This window comes from Quercus lobata, chromosome 5 (assembly GCF_001633185.2).
Source record: "Quercus lobata isolate SW786 chromosome 5, ValleyOak3.0 Primary Assembly, whole genome shotgun sequence".
Taxonomy (NCBI): Eukaryota; Viridiplantae; Streptophyta; class Magnoliopsida; order Fagales; family Fagaceae; genus Quercus; species Quercus lobata.
The window spans coordinates 28,198,494-28,213,481 of record NC_044908.1 but is presented as its reverse complement, the minus strand read 5'-3'; the positions used below and the strand labels follow the sequence as shown (position 1 = coordinate 28,213,481).

The 14,988-nt window shown below is 31.0% G+C and overlaps 1 protein-coding gene across 1 annotated transcript; it reads right to left on the bottom strand.

Moving 5' to 3' along the window:
* Positions 1–12,281: 12,281 nt before the first annotated feature.
* Positions 12,282–14,565, bottom strand: LOC115992160 (MLP-like protein 43). The gene is made up of 2 exons (XM_031116239.1): positions 14,309–14,565; positions 12,282–12,712 (listed from the first exon to the last, which is right to left on the bottom strand). Exons 1-2 carry the CDS (start codon positions 14,493–14,495, stop codon positions 12,444–12,446), a joined length of 456 nt encoding a protein of 151 aa, XP_030972099.1. The 5' UTR covers positions 14,496–14,565; the 3' UTR covers positions 12,282–12,443.
* Between the last annotated feature and the right edge of the window lie 423 nt (positions 14,566–14,988).

Genomic DNA, 14,988 nt, shown 5'->3' with positions numbered 1-14,988 from the left:
TAAGGAAAAAAGTTTTTTTATTTGAAAAAATTCTTACATAAAAAATCTATAAAAATATTTTATAGATTTTTTCCATGTGATTTAAGGGGAATTTTTTTAAAAAATTATATAGAATGCTAGAATTGAATAAATTTGAAGTTTAAAGGATTCAATCGAATAAAAGTAAAATTAAAAAACTAAAATGAATTTCAACTAAAGTTAGAGGATGTAATTTGCATTTTAACCTTTTTTTTTTTTTTTTTGGGTTGGAACAAACACACAACTATTGAGGGCTTGCCTTGGTCTTCCATACCTTTGTGGTTATTCTTGCTACTCACAAATCTATTCTTCTTGAATTTTTGCGAGGATTCCAAAGACAACAATGAGGGACCATGGATTCCAAATCCTCATAAGTTTATATTATCTTCAGTGGCAGCTTAAGATTATTTTCTAGGGGGTTTGATAAGAAACATAAATTATACAAAATTATAAAATTAAAAAAAAAAGATAAATTAAATATATCGACATCACAAAAAAATCTTTAATAAATAAAGTTTTACAATTGCTATCTATAATGTTTTCATATTTTGAAATTTATGCATGATATCTTCATTATCAATCCTACTAGCTACATTTGTTTCATTGTACATAGTCAAACAATCATTCATCCACTAATTTCCCATTTGATTGATTTATTTAATATTTCTTAAGATCTAAATGAGCTTTTTCTAAGGTTTAAGATATAGTAAATTCTAATTTTGTTGTTAGGCTAATTAATTTTTTTTTTTTTTTCTAGATTTTAGATCAAATTGATTTGTTATTGAGATTTTTCTTTGTGTTTAAAAATGTCAAGATATTCTTAAGATGATTACATTTAAGTTTATTTTGGTTAGGGTTGAGGTTAGGGTGGTCAAATTTTTATTTTATGCGTCAAAACAGGAAAAATAAAATAAAAATTATTATAATAATAATTTTTTGGTTTAATTCAGGGGGTTCATTTGAACCCCTTGGGCTCCAAGTGGAACCGCCCTTGATTATCTTTGAGAACCTTAAGGAAGAATTTAAGTTTATGCTTCTCAAATAGACCTTTGATCCTATTTGAAATGGCTATAAGTTGGACCTTGTAAGCAGCCACTTTGGTACTTAGCTTGAGACTAATTAAAGCCTCCATAGGGTCATTAAATGCAGTTGCCCCAAATCTCACTTGTAGGACTTTCACAAAAGCTTCTTAGCTTGCAATGCAAATAGACCAATATCCCAAAGAGGTACTTCTCTATCCATGTTATATGAGGCCATAAAGACCCTTTGGTCATTGGAGTGTTATATTATAAGAAGCACTGATTGATTGATCATAATAATATTATTAAGTTTGTTCCATTCCGGTCAGAATGGCCAAAAATTTCATTCTGATTAGTCTTAAATATGTAAGAAAGATGACCTTTGAGGCCTACAAGCTTGTTAGGATCGACTGGGAGTGAATGGGTATTTATAGGATGTCATTTTTAGGCAAGCATGTGATGCTTACATACCTAGGCATGTTATGCTCATGGGCCTTTTAGAATCTTTCAACTTTAAACCTTATTTCCAGGGGCTCATTTAGGGTTCACCAGGGCTCATTTATGCTTAAATCATTTCAATGCCCTCTCATCATTTAATATCTCTCTCTCTCTCTCTCTCTCTCTCTCTCTCTCTCTCTCATAAAACTCTGTTAGGACATATGTGTTTCACATGATTAAGAACATATGTCATGATTTTATGTAATTAGCTTATCCTTTGACAAAACGTACTTTACTTGTATTTGGGTAGATTTAGGATGTGTTTAAATACTTCAAGAAACCATGTTTCAAGATCAAGTGTTGAACCCTTCAAGTTTGTCCAAGAAAACAAGCTGAAAGTGCAGAATTACTAAAACTCGACAGCTAGCATGTGTCGAGGTTTAAGGAAGCTGTTCAGCCCATGTGCTCGACACCTACTTGACATCTCCTATCTGTCGAGATTTAAGAATTTCAGAATTCTGATATGATTTTTTTGGGATCTGTGAATGTGTTTTTGGGCCTTCTTTTCTCCTAACCCTAGACATATAAAATGATTGTTTTAAAGGCCATCAAACTGTTCACAAGTTGCACAAGCATTGAGCAAATTCTGTTCAAGCAAATTGTGACCGAAGACGAAGTTTTTGCCCTAGTTCATCTCTTTCTCTTGAAAAAGTTGCTGTGTATGTGCACCGTAGAGTTTTGTGACCAAGCATCTTCTTGATCTTCATTGTATGGATGAACTAAAGAATTTTGCAGCCAACAACCTTCTCTAGTTGGTGATTGAAATTGCGTACTAGGATCCGCGCAATTGGTTAGTCACGTACTTGGGAGCCGTGCATCAAAAGGGGAACTGTTACTACAAAACGAGTCCAATTGGGGATTGGGGTAAGGGTTCCACTGTAGGCTGGTAAGGTACTTGGGATTCCTTTACTTGTAACCGCTTGTTGTGATAATAGTAGAGTTTCGGGAGTGGTGACCTGAAAATCATCCTGTGGGGTTTTTGCCGTGTAGGTTTTCTCCATTCGTAAACAAATCACCGTGTCATTTATTTTCCGCTGCATATTTAGTTGTTTGGTGATTTGTTTGTACTACCACACGCTTTGCATGTTAATTTGATTAATTAATAAACTTGGTTAATTAATTAATTAATTTATCACAAGGGGTCAATTCGTTTTTGGCCTATCAAACCCTTTCTTTTTTTCTTTTTTTATAAAAATTTTGCTAAGTAAATAAGGAGAAATAGAGGAGTAGATGAAAGCTTTAGAGATGTAAGTTCAAGTCCACCCCAAACTCCAAGATAGCCTTTCACTTATAAAGCCAACCTCCCTTTCCATTTAACTAGTGGGAGTTAGGTATTTATTTTGATTTATAGTTGCTAATTTTGATTTGCTAAAGACAAACATCTAAATTGAATTGTGATTTCAAATGTTAAACCAATGGTTACATTCTTTGATGCTGAATTTACATCCTTTCATTAAAATATTTTTGCAAGAATTATGATCTTCTACAATGTTAAGGTGAACTAGATTATGGAGTTCTTAACTTTTTATTCATTGATTTTGAAATAATTACATACAATTTTACCACATCATCAATAATTTAATTGAAATTAAAATGGAGATAGTCAATACTTTTTTAAATGTTGATAACATGATAAAATCTAATCCACTCATTCTTAAAATTAATGGATTGGAATTTTGTAATTTCGTGATTGAGTTATCTTAAGAACCCTAAAAGACCCTTAATATTTTTCAGAAGGTTTGATAATATAAATTGAATTAAACTCTAAACACATATAAGTATTATAATTAAACTTTAATATTGTTTTCAAATATGTTTTGGGAGAAAATGGGCAAATGTCCTTTTCTCCCAAACTAAGCAGCGTTTTGTCTCATTTTCCAAACTAATTAGGGAAATGCTCCTCTTTTGTAACTCGATTTGAGATAAATCGTGTTAAAAAAAAAAAAAATCTGGAGTCCTATAGCGGTGTTTTTAAGGACCTATAGTGAGGTTTTAAGAACCTATAATGGCGTTTTATAACTCGACCTCCATGAAATCGAGTTATAGACAATTTTTTTTATATTTTTTTTACCTATAACTTGATTTCATAGAGGTTGAGTTACAAAATGCCACTATAGGTCCTAAAACGTCACTATAGGCTCCTTAAAAACGCCGCTATAGGGCCTAACTCAATTTATCACAAATCAAGTTTCAAAAGAGGGGCATTTCCCTAATTAGTTTGGGAAATGGGGCAAAGAGCTGCTATTTTTGCTCAAAAAGGGCATTTGGCAATTTTTTCCATATGTTTTGTGTATCACATGGGTTAACTACTAATAATATATAAAAGTAGAAGTATTATTAATTTCATGTATACAATGGTAGAGTAAGTTGCAAAAGGCAATAGAAAGATGACTACGTATTATCCATAATACAAGGAAATCGTTATAAATCTGGAACTTCTATTTTACGAAACACATTGTGCTTATTATTATGCAGCATGCTATAATCTTTTTGTGTAGCTACACTTGGGTAGGATGAGCATCGACATCTTTGGTCTGATCAATGGTAAATTGAAGCATTGTGTTTAGGTCAGGAACATCGACATTCAATTTCTCATGTATCAAAGTCCAGTGGACCAAGCTCCCCTCATCCTTTGGAGTAGCTTGAACAATGAATTTGAAACTCTTGTGCGACTCCATAAGTAATCCTTCAATCATCTTCAAAGTGATTGAGTGGTTTTTGTCATCTATGGTTATGAGTACCTCCTTAGACAATACAACTTTCCCATCTTCGGTCTCAGAAAAAAAAAATAAATAAATAAAATGTGCAAACACATCTGAGACAAGATATAAACTTCACCTTTTTCATTGTTGTAAACTAAATATATATTTATTGCTGGAAAGAAAAGCATGTATTAATTAATAAATCAACAGCATTACAAAATTAAAGCACATCTCTCGCAATAGGGGAAATTATTGTGTACTCCCGGAGTACCATAAATGTGTACTTCCTCCTCTCACATGAATATTGGGTCCTACTAATTAAATTCATGGTGGGACCCACCATTTATGTGAGAGGAGGGAGTACGCATTTATAGTACTCCGGGAGTACCTAATAATTTTTCTCGCAATAGTTAATGGATTTAGATCTGGGTGCAATTGAAATCAAGGACTAATTTTAGCTAAACCTGTCCATGATGAAATTGTACAATGACAGCCATCGATGGATCCATGGTTTAAAGTTAATGTTGATGATGCGATCTTTGCTCAATCTCAGACAATGGGAATCAATGTTCGTCTTCGTGACTTTGCTGGGAGAGTGGAAGCCGTGCTAAGTAAAAGCCTGCCTGTGCTTAGGGGTGGTAATTTGTGTTTGCGTGTCGGGTTGATGTTGTGTCAACTCATGAATATCCGATTATATAGGTTAACACTAACCCAACATGTTTTTTAAACGAGTCAAGATTTTTCAACCCTAACATGACCTATTTATTAAACGGGTTAGTCGTATCGACCTGTTTATTAGATTTTATTAAAATGAAAAAAAAAAATTAAGAAAAAACAAACAAATAAATATTTTTAATATAAAATTCAAAACTAACAAGTAACTACATCAAAAATTATTATTCAAAACTAAAACATATCCCAATATCACAAATAATCAATTACAATATGTTAAAGAAAATAAACCACAACAACTAATAAGTTTATATACCTAAAGTTTGAAGGGTATATCGATAAAATGTCATTTAATTAAACGGGTTAGATGGGTTAAACGAGTTCTATGTATTGAACACTAACCCAACCCATTTATTTAACGGGTTAGTTGTGTCAATCCGAATATGACATGAACTTATTAAACCTCATCCCATAACTTGCTAATTTCATGTCATGTCGTGTTAGGTTCGCGGGTCATATCTAATTTTGCCGCCCTTACCTGTGTCTTTGGGATCACTTGAGACTGAAGCTAAGGCCATGGAGGAGGGTAGTCAATTTGCATGGAACATGGGTATTTGTGATGTGGTTGTGGAGAGTGACTCACAAATTGTAATTTATGCTTTGATAGGGTCTAGTGAACCTCCAATTGTTATTGCCAATATCATTGAAGGAATTCACCAGAAGCTATATGAATTCAAAAGGATAGAACTTTCTCATGTAAAAAGACAAGGCAATTGTCCAGCATTTTGGCTTAGTATGCTAAGAACATTGATTCATATGTAACTTGGATAGAAGAAAATCAACACATATTTGAGTCTGATTTGGCTCATGATATATCGTGTTCATCTTCGTTTTAATAAGTTACAATTTTCTTATTAAAAAAAAAAAAAAGGACTAATTTTAAAGTTAACTTTTGCCTTAGCTATTGGATTAAAAAGGTTAAAAAGTTTTGTGATATAAGGACTGAGGGAAAAAAAAAAGTAATTTTTTAACTTTTAATCTCACTATTTGGTTTTAATTGCACCTAGTGCAATAGCTACTAGAATTCAATCCATAATAATAATTAAAAAAAAAAAAAAAACCACTATAGAAGATTGAAAGGCAGTACAGGACCAAATACAAAATTCTCAAAACCCCTCTCGGTGTGACAAGGAGAAGCAAAGTTCCTTTCCCTAGGAATTATGGATGGCAAATTAATTGGTGGGTTAGATGATAGTTTGATTGGATCATAAATGGGTTTGATATATAATTATACATCTACCCATCTATTACTCGTCTAAATAAATTGTTGATATCTATTACCCACACAATTCGCTTGTTATAGACAAGACTTAACCTGCCCATTTACCCAATTATTACATTCACATGCAAACATACACCAAAAATATCTAAAAAGACCCAATCATCTTAAATTCTCTAAAATGATTCACATTCCTCTAAAACCTTCTTAAAAAAATCAAAATATGCCCAATTCCTTCAAATTGACCAAAATACCACTAAAATATTCAAACGACCAAAATACATTCTAAAGGGTTGGGTTCAGGTTACACTTGGTGTAACTCTAAATAATGTTACATTACTCAATATTTTTTAATTGGATGCGAATATTGACAAATCTACCATTAGATTACACTAGTCGCTAACCCATGCGATGCACGGGATAAGTAAATAAAAATTAAAAATAGTTATTATTTTTTTGGAGCAAAAATTAAAAATATTTATTTTGCTTAAAAGTTTATGTCTTGGCTTAAAAGAGGTATGACTTGAAAACGATTGAAATTGAATGAAAATAAGTAATTTTATTCAAAATAAAGGTTTAGAAAATTCTTTTTCTTTCATATTATTGGTTCCACATAAACCTAATACAATCACTTTTCTATTTTTTTTTATATTTTTTTCTAGATTGTGAGTTCTTTAATTCTGTTAACATTAAACCTGATAAAAAACTTACATACCTTTTTGACAAAATAAATCCAAAACCCAAGTTTTGAAGGCACTCCAAGAACCAAATCAATGCAATACCTTACCAATGTGAGCAAAGAGGAAGAGGACATGCGGCATATGAAGAGACTAAGAAAAGAAGTAGTGGATGGTGGGAGTGTGTTATTGTATTTGGCTAGAAGTCAAACATACAACCATGTTGATTACCACATAACAATACATTGTAGAACAATACGAATTGCAAAACACAAACATAGAAAATTCATCAAATATTAAAACGTGAAAACATACTAAATAAAGAATAAATGCATCGACAATATAAAAGACTATAAATAAATTTATTGAGTTTATCTAAAAAGCCAAACAATCATCATTAGAACAACCAAACATCCTTAAAAAAAACAACAATTCCATTCAAACTATGAAAAGAAACTACCTTTAGAAATTATAGTAGATGAAGAAGAAGTAACCGCGAGAGCCATTTGGTTTTTGAGAAATTTTCTCTAACAAACTTTGTTTAAGGATTTGGGTTTGTGGGTTTTAGATTTTTCTGTTTCGATTTAAGTTCTAAAAATTTCGGCGTGTGGTGGTGAATAATGAATTCAGATTAAATAAGGAACCAAGGGGGGAAAGGCGTGTTTCAATTTGTTTATGTGATATAAATTACTCTTTCCAGAAGCCGTGTAATTATGGGTGTGAAAAATTGTAAACGTGAGTCCTTATAGAATTTTTGTTATAGAATTTTAGTTGAAGTAGAATTCAAGCTCTTGAAACATATATTTAATAGAATTTTACTTAAACTAAACTATTGTAACACTTGATAGGATAATTACACGTTGAAGAAAAATAATAAATATATAATATATAAAACCTAAAATAAAAAGAAAAAGAAAATAATGATGACATGGAAAATTGTGGGAGTTTCAAAGGTTTCGATTTTATATGTATATATAGATTATCTTCGTATACTATTCATGTTTGCAAAATTTCGAGGTGATCAAAGATTAATAGCGATGTTATTAATTAATTGTTAAAATTCAAATTTTTGTAGTTTAAAATAATGCATAAAAGATGAGTTTGTAAATCAAATGGTAAATAACATCCAATTGATATGAGAATTGGCATGCATGTTAAAAACATATAAAACATATAATTCAACGGTTGGATTTTCAAAATATTAATTCAATAACAAGTTATTGGGTGATGTAATATTGCTTAGAGTTACAGTAGGTGTAACTAGAACCCAACCTCATTCTAAATGTCTAAAATGATTAAATATACCAAAAAATAATGATTAAATATACCATCAAAATATTCAAAATAATTCCCCTTAGAACCACTAAAATGACTAGAATACCCCCTAAAAACCATCATAATAACCAAAATACCACACAAACCATCTAAAATGGCTAAACTCGAAACATCCAAAATAAACAAGATACCCTTTCATAAACATCTAAATGTGCAAAATACCCTCCCAAAAACCTTTAAACTGACAAAAATACTACTAAGAACCTCCAGCATAAAAGAAAAATACCTAAATAAACCCCGAAATGTCCTAAAGACCCTTGAAAAGTTCGAACTGACCAAAATATACATGGACAATCAAAATGATCAAAATGGGCTTTTGATTGTAGGGCCCAACTCTTGTTAAATATGGAACCCACGGGCCTGATTTGTGAAATCAAGTAATTGGGTTCAATGATAGGCCTCTTGCATGTAGAGAAAAACGGGTTATAAATTATAATAGACTTATAAAACGTGCCAAGAAGTTAGTGATCTGTACTTGGGCTTTGCACATGTTGTAGTCCAAATTTTTAAATGCCTTTTTTTTATTCGCAAATGTGATGATATTAATGCCTTTAAAGTGGACATTAGATATTAGAGAACAAGTGATGAGCCATCATGTGGACATAAAGCACAAACGAGTCCTCAGCATTAAATCGATATTCATGATTCCCAAAAATGCTGGAAGCTTTTGCTTTTCAAAGCTTCAGGCACAAAAAAAATACACCATCACGCCATACTCTTAATATCATCGGACAAAGAAGCTCAACTTGAAAAACAATAAGGTAGAATCATATTTGGTAATTGGTATCCCAAAATATTTAGGACCAAGCATAGATTATATTAACATGTGGAAAGGTATCAAAATAACATACAGATATAAAAGTTTTTGTTGAATCCGTGTATTCTTGTCTACACTAAAAATAAATTATTTTAAGTCCTTTCATATCTATTAAATCAAAGTATAAATTTCTTTATTTATAAAATAATTATTAATAAATTATTATATTCTCGGACCTCGGTGAAACTAGTTACCTGAAAGGAAAAAAAAAAAAAAAAAACCACTTCATTTTTCGGTTTCTTCTCTAATCCATATTTTAAAACAACATTAAAAATTCTGATCCACACCATCAACACAAACAACTGTTTTTGAAAAAGTCTATGAACAACTTTCATGTGACAACTTTTTTACCACAATTTTATTTTGGGTCTCAAATAATATTGTTAGGGTCATATTTTTATATAGTTGGTAAATTATTTGACAAAATGCACCTTATTTGTATTTGGACAGTTTTAAGTGGATTGTTGCTATATTAAGTGGTATTATTGAAGACATAAAGGCTGTACCAAGAAACAAGTAAAGAAAAGCTAAAAAAGTGAATCTTGACACTAGCTCAATACAAGTTATCTATTGAGAATTAATGAAGAGTCTCAATACAAGCTTGACACCTCTCGATCTATTGAGTTTCACAAATCTAGATTTCTTAAATCTATTTCTCGGCCCATGATGACTTGGACTTCTAGGGTTTCGTTCACTAAACTTCTAAAAGATATAAAAGCTTTATTTTAAAGTCATCACAAGACGCTAAAACTCAATTAGAGAATCTATACGCTTAATGTGAAGCTACTGCGTTCTTATGCGTCTTAGGATTTTGTGACCAAGTGCTTCTTTCTCTACAAGTTAATTGAAGAACTTTGCATTCAACAACAAGTTTCAAGTTGCTGGGAGTTAGTCACATACTAGGGTCCCCGCAAAAGATAGAAGTCTCTACAAAATCAAGACCAATTGGGGATTGGCGTGAGGATTCTACTATAGGTAGGTACTTTGGGATAGGCCAAGTTTGAGGTAAGATTCCTTGTACTTGTAATTTTTTTTTATATTTTGATTAGTGATTCTTGGGAGTGATGATCTGAAAATCACTCGGTGAGGTTTTTGCCTTGTGAATGGTTCTCTCCATTAGTCAACAAATCACCGTGTCAATTTAGGTTTCGTTTGGGAGTTCATAAAAGAATAGAATAGAATGATCATAAGGAATGTAAATGAATGGAATGTATTTAACCAAGGGAAACGAATGAAATTAAATAACCTTGATTGGATGTTTTGAAATAAAGGAATGAAAATAAATAAAATGTAAGTAATCTTATTTGAGAGTAACATAGAGGGCATGAAATGAAATCATTTTATGACAATATTACTATTAGATCTCTATTTTAAAATGAAGGATTGATTATATAGATGTATTTTAGGAGTTTTAGTAAAAAATTTATTAAATCTAATTTCATTCCCTCTCATTCCTCCCAATTTCGATGGGAATGAAAATTTGAGATTTTAAAGAAATATAGAGGAATGAGTGTTCCCTCCTACCCATTACATTCCCTTCTACTTAAACTCCCAAACAAGTGAATGATTTTTTCATTCCCTCTATTAAAACTCCCAAACAAAGAAATGGAAGAATATTCTAAAATTATTCTTTTCATTCATTTCTATTCCATTCCATTTCCTCCTCCCAAAGGGCTTACTTTTTGCTATACTATAGATTATTTAGTGATTTGTTTGTGCCTTCACGATTTGCATGAAATTTGACCTAATTAATCAATTGTGGTAATTGAATTAATTAATTAGGGTCAATCTATAACACAAAAAAATATTATCACCAATATTATCAATACAAATAGCAATCACACACAAGAACACATATATTTAGGTGGAAAATCGTTTCTCCTGTAAGGGAAAAATTATGAGACAAACTCTGAATAATTTCACTATTATCAAATCTATTACAATAATTCTGAAGTTTATGCCTAACTTGAAATTCTCCAAATACAATAATAAATCCACTAGTGTATGTCTCACGGATAAAGAAAAATCTCATTTTTTTTCTTTACTCTCACACACTCTAATTATTTATCTCGAAGGAGGCAACACTTTACTCTCTTCTCTTCTTCTTTCTCTTTTCTATGTAGCTCTCCGACTATCTCTCTCTATGCGACATCTCTTTCTTTGGCACTTTGCAACATAAAAAAAAAGCTTCACAATTTTTCCTTGATTTGTGTGCTTTACAAAAAACATTGTTGTCTCTTTTCTTACGTTACCTCCCAAGCGAAAATCTTTTTATTTTTTATTTTTATCTTTTTTCTTTTTCTTGATTTCACACTCTATTTTTCCTCTCCCAATAGGGAGGACCTTTGAGCTAAAGCCATCAAATTCTTGTACCATTGTCTATTTATAAGACTATTTTCCTATTTCATCTAGAACAAGGAATACATTACTTTTTTAACAAGAAATAGACTTTCTTTCCCCACCAAGGAATAGTCTTTCCTTCCACGCTAAAGAAACCAAATTAATTTATCCTTCTTTGACTAGGAAACCCAATTGACTTTCTAAGCCACAATTGGAATTTGAGGCAATTTCTCAACAATCTCCACCTTGAGTCAAATTCTATCAAATGTCTTCTTTCCTATTAGGATAGCTCCACCAAAATCAAGTAATCTTCTTTCCTCTTGGAATAGCTCCACCTTAATTAAAGCAAACCTTTCTCATCCATCTTAATTCACACAAAAAATCATTCACTAAAGCAACCAAGTTCTGATACCATTGTTGGGTCTAAATAATATTAGCAACAATATTATCAATTCAAATAGCAATCACACACAATAACACATATATTTATATTTACCAATAAATTAGAAATAATTAATTGATATCTTATGAAATTATTTTTAAATTTATAAAATTCAACTTAGATTTATATAAGTATATTTTATATACATACATATATAAATATATAAATATATAGTATTATATATTCTCAATTCGAGTGCCATACTCTCAAACTTATTTTAAAAAGACCATTTATAATAGAATTATAGTTCACGAGACTTGTTGCTCAATTGTTCATTTAGCACAAATTTGAAGCCTTATTCTTTATGAAGTATAATTTTTTTGTTTTAAAATTTAATTTGTGGATAGAATTTTCAAAATATTGAAAAACAAACAATTTTTTTTTTTTTTTTTTTTTTTTTTTGGCAAAGTTTAGATGTAATTACTTACTAAGTTACATTACAAATATCCCCCTCAAAAAAAAGTTGCATTACAAATATAATATTTTCACAACAATTAAACTGTTAAGTTTTTATTAACAACATGATACAGCAGGCAATATTGGAAGCTCTATTTATAAGAAGTCTTTAAAGCTCCCAGAAATTTTATTTTACACAAATACATTGTGCTTATTAATACGCATCAAGCTGTAATCTTTCTGCCAAGCTATTCGAGGGCAAGATGAGCATCAATATCTTTGGTCTGACCAATTGCGAACTGAAGCATTGTGTTTGCGTCAGGGTCATCGGCATTCAGTTTCTCATATTCCAAAGTCCAGTGGACCAAGCACCCCTCACCCTTTGGAGTGGCTTGAATAATGAATTTGAAACTCTTATACATCTCCTTGAGTATTCCTCCAATCGCCTTGAAAGTGACTAAAAGGTTTTTGTCATCAATGGTTTCGATTACCTCCTTAGACATTACAGCTTTCCCATCTAAAAGAGTCAAACAAAAACACAATCAATTGTACAAACATTTGGACTTTTCTGGTTTGTTTTTCTTGCTGATACTGATACTTCACCTTTCCCATCTACCTCCTTATTTATTATCGTTAACCCCATCCCTACTTAGCTTATATAATTTAGACTTTTGTTGTTTGTTTTCTTTGTGATATTTTATATAAAATTTATTCTATTTTTTTTATATTCCCTACTACATAAACAATAATAATTGGATTTCAAATCCTTCTTTTTTTAATGATTTATTATGTATCATAAAACTTTATTTATAAGCAGTAAAATATAATTGTATAAAAAAAAGCAGTAAAATATAAAATTAATTATAAAGTATTACTCGGCAGTAAAGGAGCAACCATAAAAATGAGTTAGACAGTAGAAGCCATTAGCCATTGACACCTAACTTGCATGAAGAAAAATAATTGATTTGTACTTCTAGCTAGAGTTTCTCTTGTACACTGAATATTTAAAACTAGCTTAATACATCTATAAATAGATATCCTATGCAATGAAAATGTGGTCTAACAAAATAGATTGCAATGAAATAAAATAGCAACACAAGTACACAACAACACTTTGATAAACATATATGCATGCACCTATGTAAATTCTATGGCATCTGACAAACATCTTTGGCATTTGACATTTCTAGCAAGGAAAAAAGAATTACACATGGTTCAGCAAAATAGTGACCAAGGAAGAAAGGGAAGACAAATTTTGAAAACCGACCTTGTAGGAGTGCAAAAATTGCTAGTGATTATTAGACACTTTGACACCTTTTTGTGTTTGCAAGTAGAGTGCAAACTTGTTTTGGAACTCTATTTTTTTTATTCGTGTGTGTAATGTTGATAACTCTGATTTAAGTCAATTTGCTATAGTGATTTTTCTCAAATTTATTGGCTATAGGATATGCTTGTCCAAAGTCACCCTATTGACCTAAAGTATTGGTGAGAGGTGCGATTAAAAAATCTAAAAGAATCATCAAATTTTAACAATATTAATTGAAAAGGTACTAGAAGGGACTACAAAATCCATTTAAGCAATATGTTTTATAATATGCTCTTTTCATTTTTTATTTTATGTGAATGTTCTTTTTACTGACCATAGTTAAAGTTTGGTAAAGATAATCTTTTAAAAAGTTAGAATATTTCGTTACAAATATTAATAGAAAGGGGGAAGTGTTATTTTTTTCAAATATAAAGAGAGGGGAGTTTTTTTTTTTTTTTTTTTTCTTTCAAGTTTGTGAGTGAGTGTTCTATCGTTTGTCTCAAAAAAAAAATAATAATAATAAATATTGTGGGTGGGAGAGGGGTGTAATTTGCTCCCAAAAAAAATTTTAAAACGTAAACCCTTCCTTTTATGGATTTTTGTCCGATTTAGTTTTAAGAAAAATTATGAAAAAACATCAGCTCACCCAACAACACTATACAATTCCACTTTTTTCCCACCAAGTTATCAGCACAATCATCAACAAATCTAAGACATACACATTTGTAAGGGCAAGTATTGTATAAAATGTGAAAATATTTCAAGAATCCATAAGACATGATCAGCAACAAATCTTGATTGACTTACCGAAGAGAAAATACCAGCACATGACAGAGCCCTCTTGTCCCCATTCTCCTTCAACCAAATCAACACTCTGTAAAAAGTTAGGGCTAAGTTTCGGTACCTCAGCTAGTCTCTTGCTATTAACCTCGTGAAACCTATTTGCTGAAGCCTTAATCTCTACTTCAGCCTCTACTTTCTCAAATAGAGACATCTTTTCTTTTCTATGTTAGTTGTGTAGGCAACTTAGCTCATTTATTTGGTTTGGACGGAAAGAACATTTTATAACATGTTAATGATGTTGAAACTAAAAAAATACTTTATAAAAAAAAAGTGTCAGAGACCTATCAAAAAAAAAAAAAAAAAAACCTATCAAAAAAAAAGTGTCAGAAGTTCATGCATTTACACGGCAACTGTGAACTAAACAATAAGATAAGTTCAAAAATATGGTTATCCACAAAAAATTGGTTAGCCTGTATTTTAAAATAAATAAATAAAAGCCACGTGAGTGGTCAGCTGCCTAGCCTAGTACCTATGAAAAGGAAAAGATAGAAACAGTCATCAATTCTTGTTTTGTCACATCTACTCCGCTAGGTAAAAATTAAAAAGAAAAAAAGAGGAGAGATATACATCTAATACTTTTAGGTTCGAGCCCTGTTATTTACAGTTGTTCGTTGCTGAGCATTCTTAGTAAGGGTAAAATTCCG

What these genes read in the sequence shown, in the direction of transcription:
- LOC115992160 (XM_031116239.1), bottom strand. Translation starts at nt 14,495, where the DNA reads ATGTCTCTATTTGAGAAAGTAGAGGCTGAAGTAGAGATTAAGGCTTCA. An exon ending in GTGCTGGTATTTTCTCTTCG is followed by an intron (nt 12,713 to 14,308) that starts GTAAGTCAATCA and finishes TGACTCTTTTAG; the next exon opens with ATGGGAAAGCTGTAATGTCT.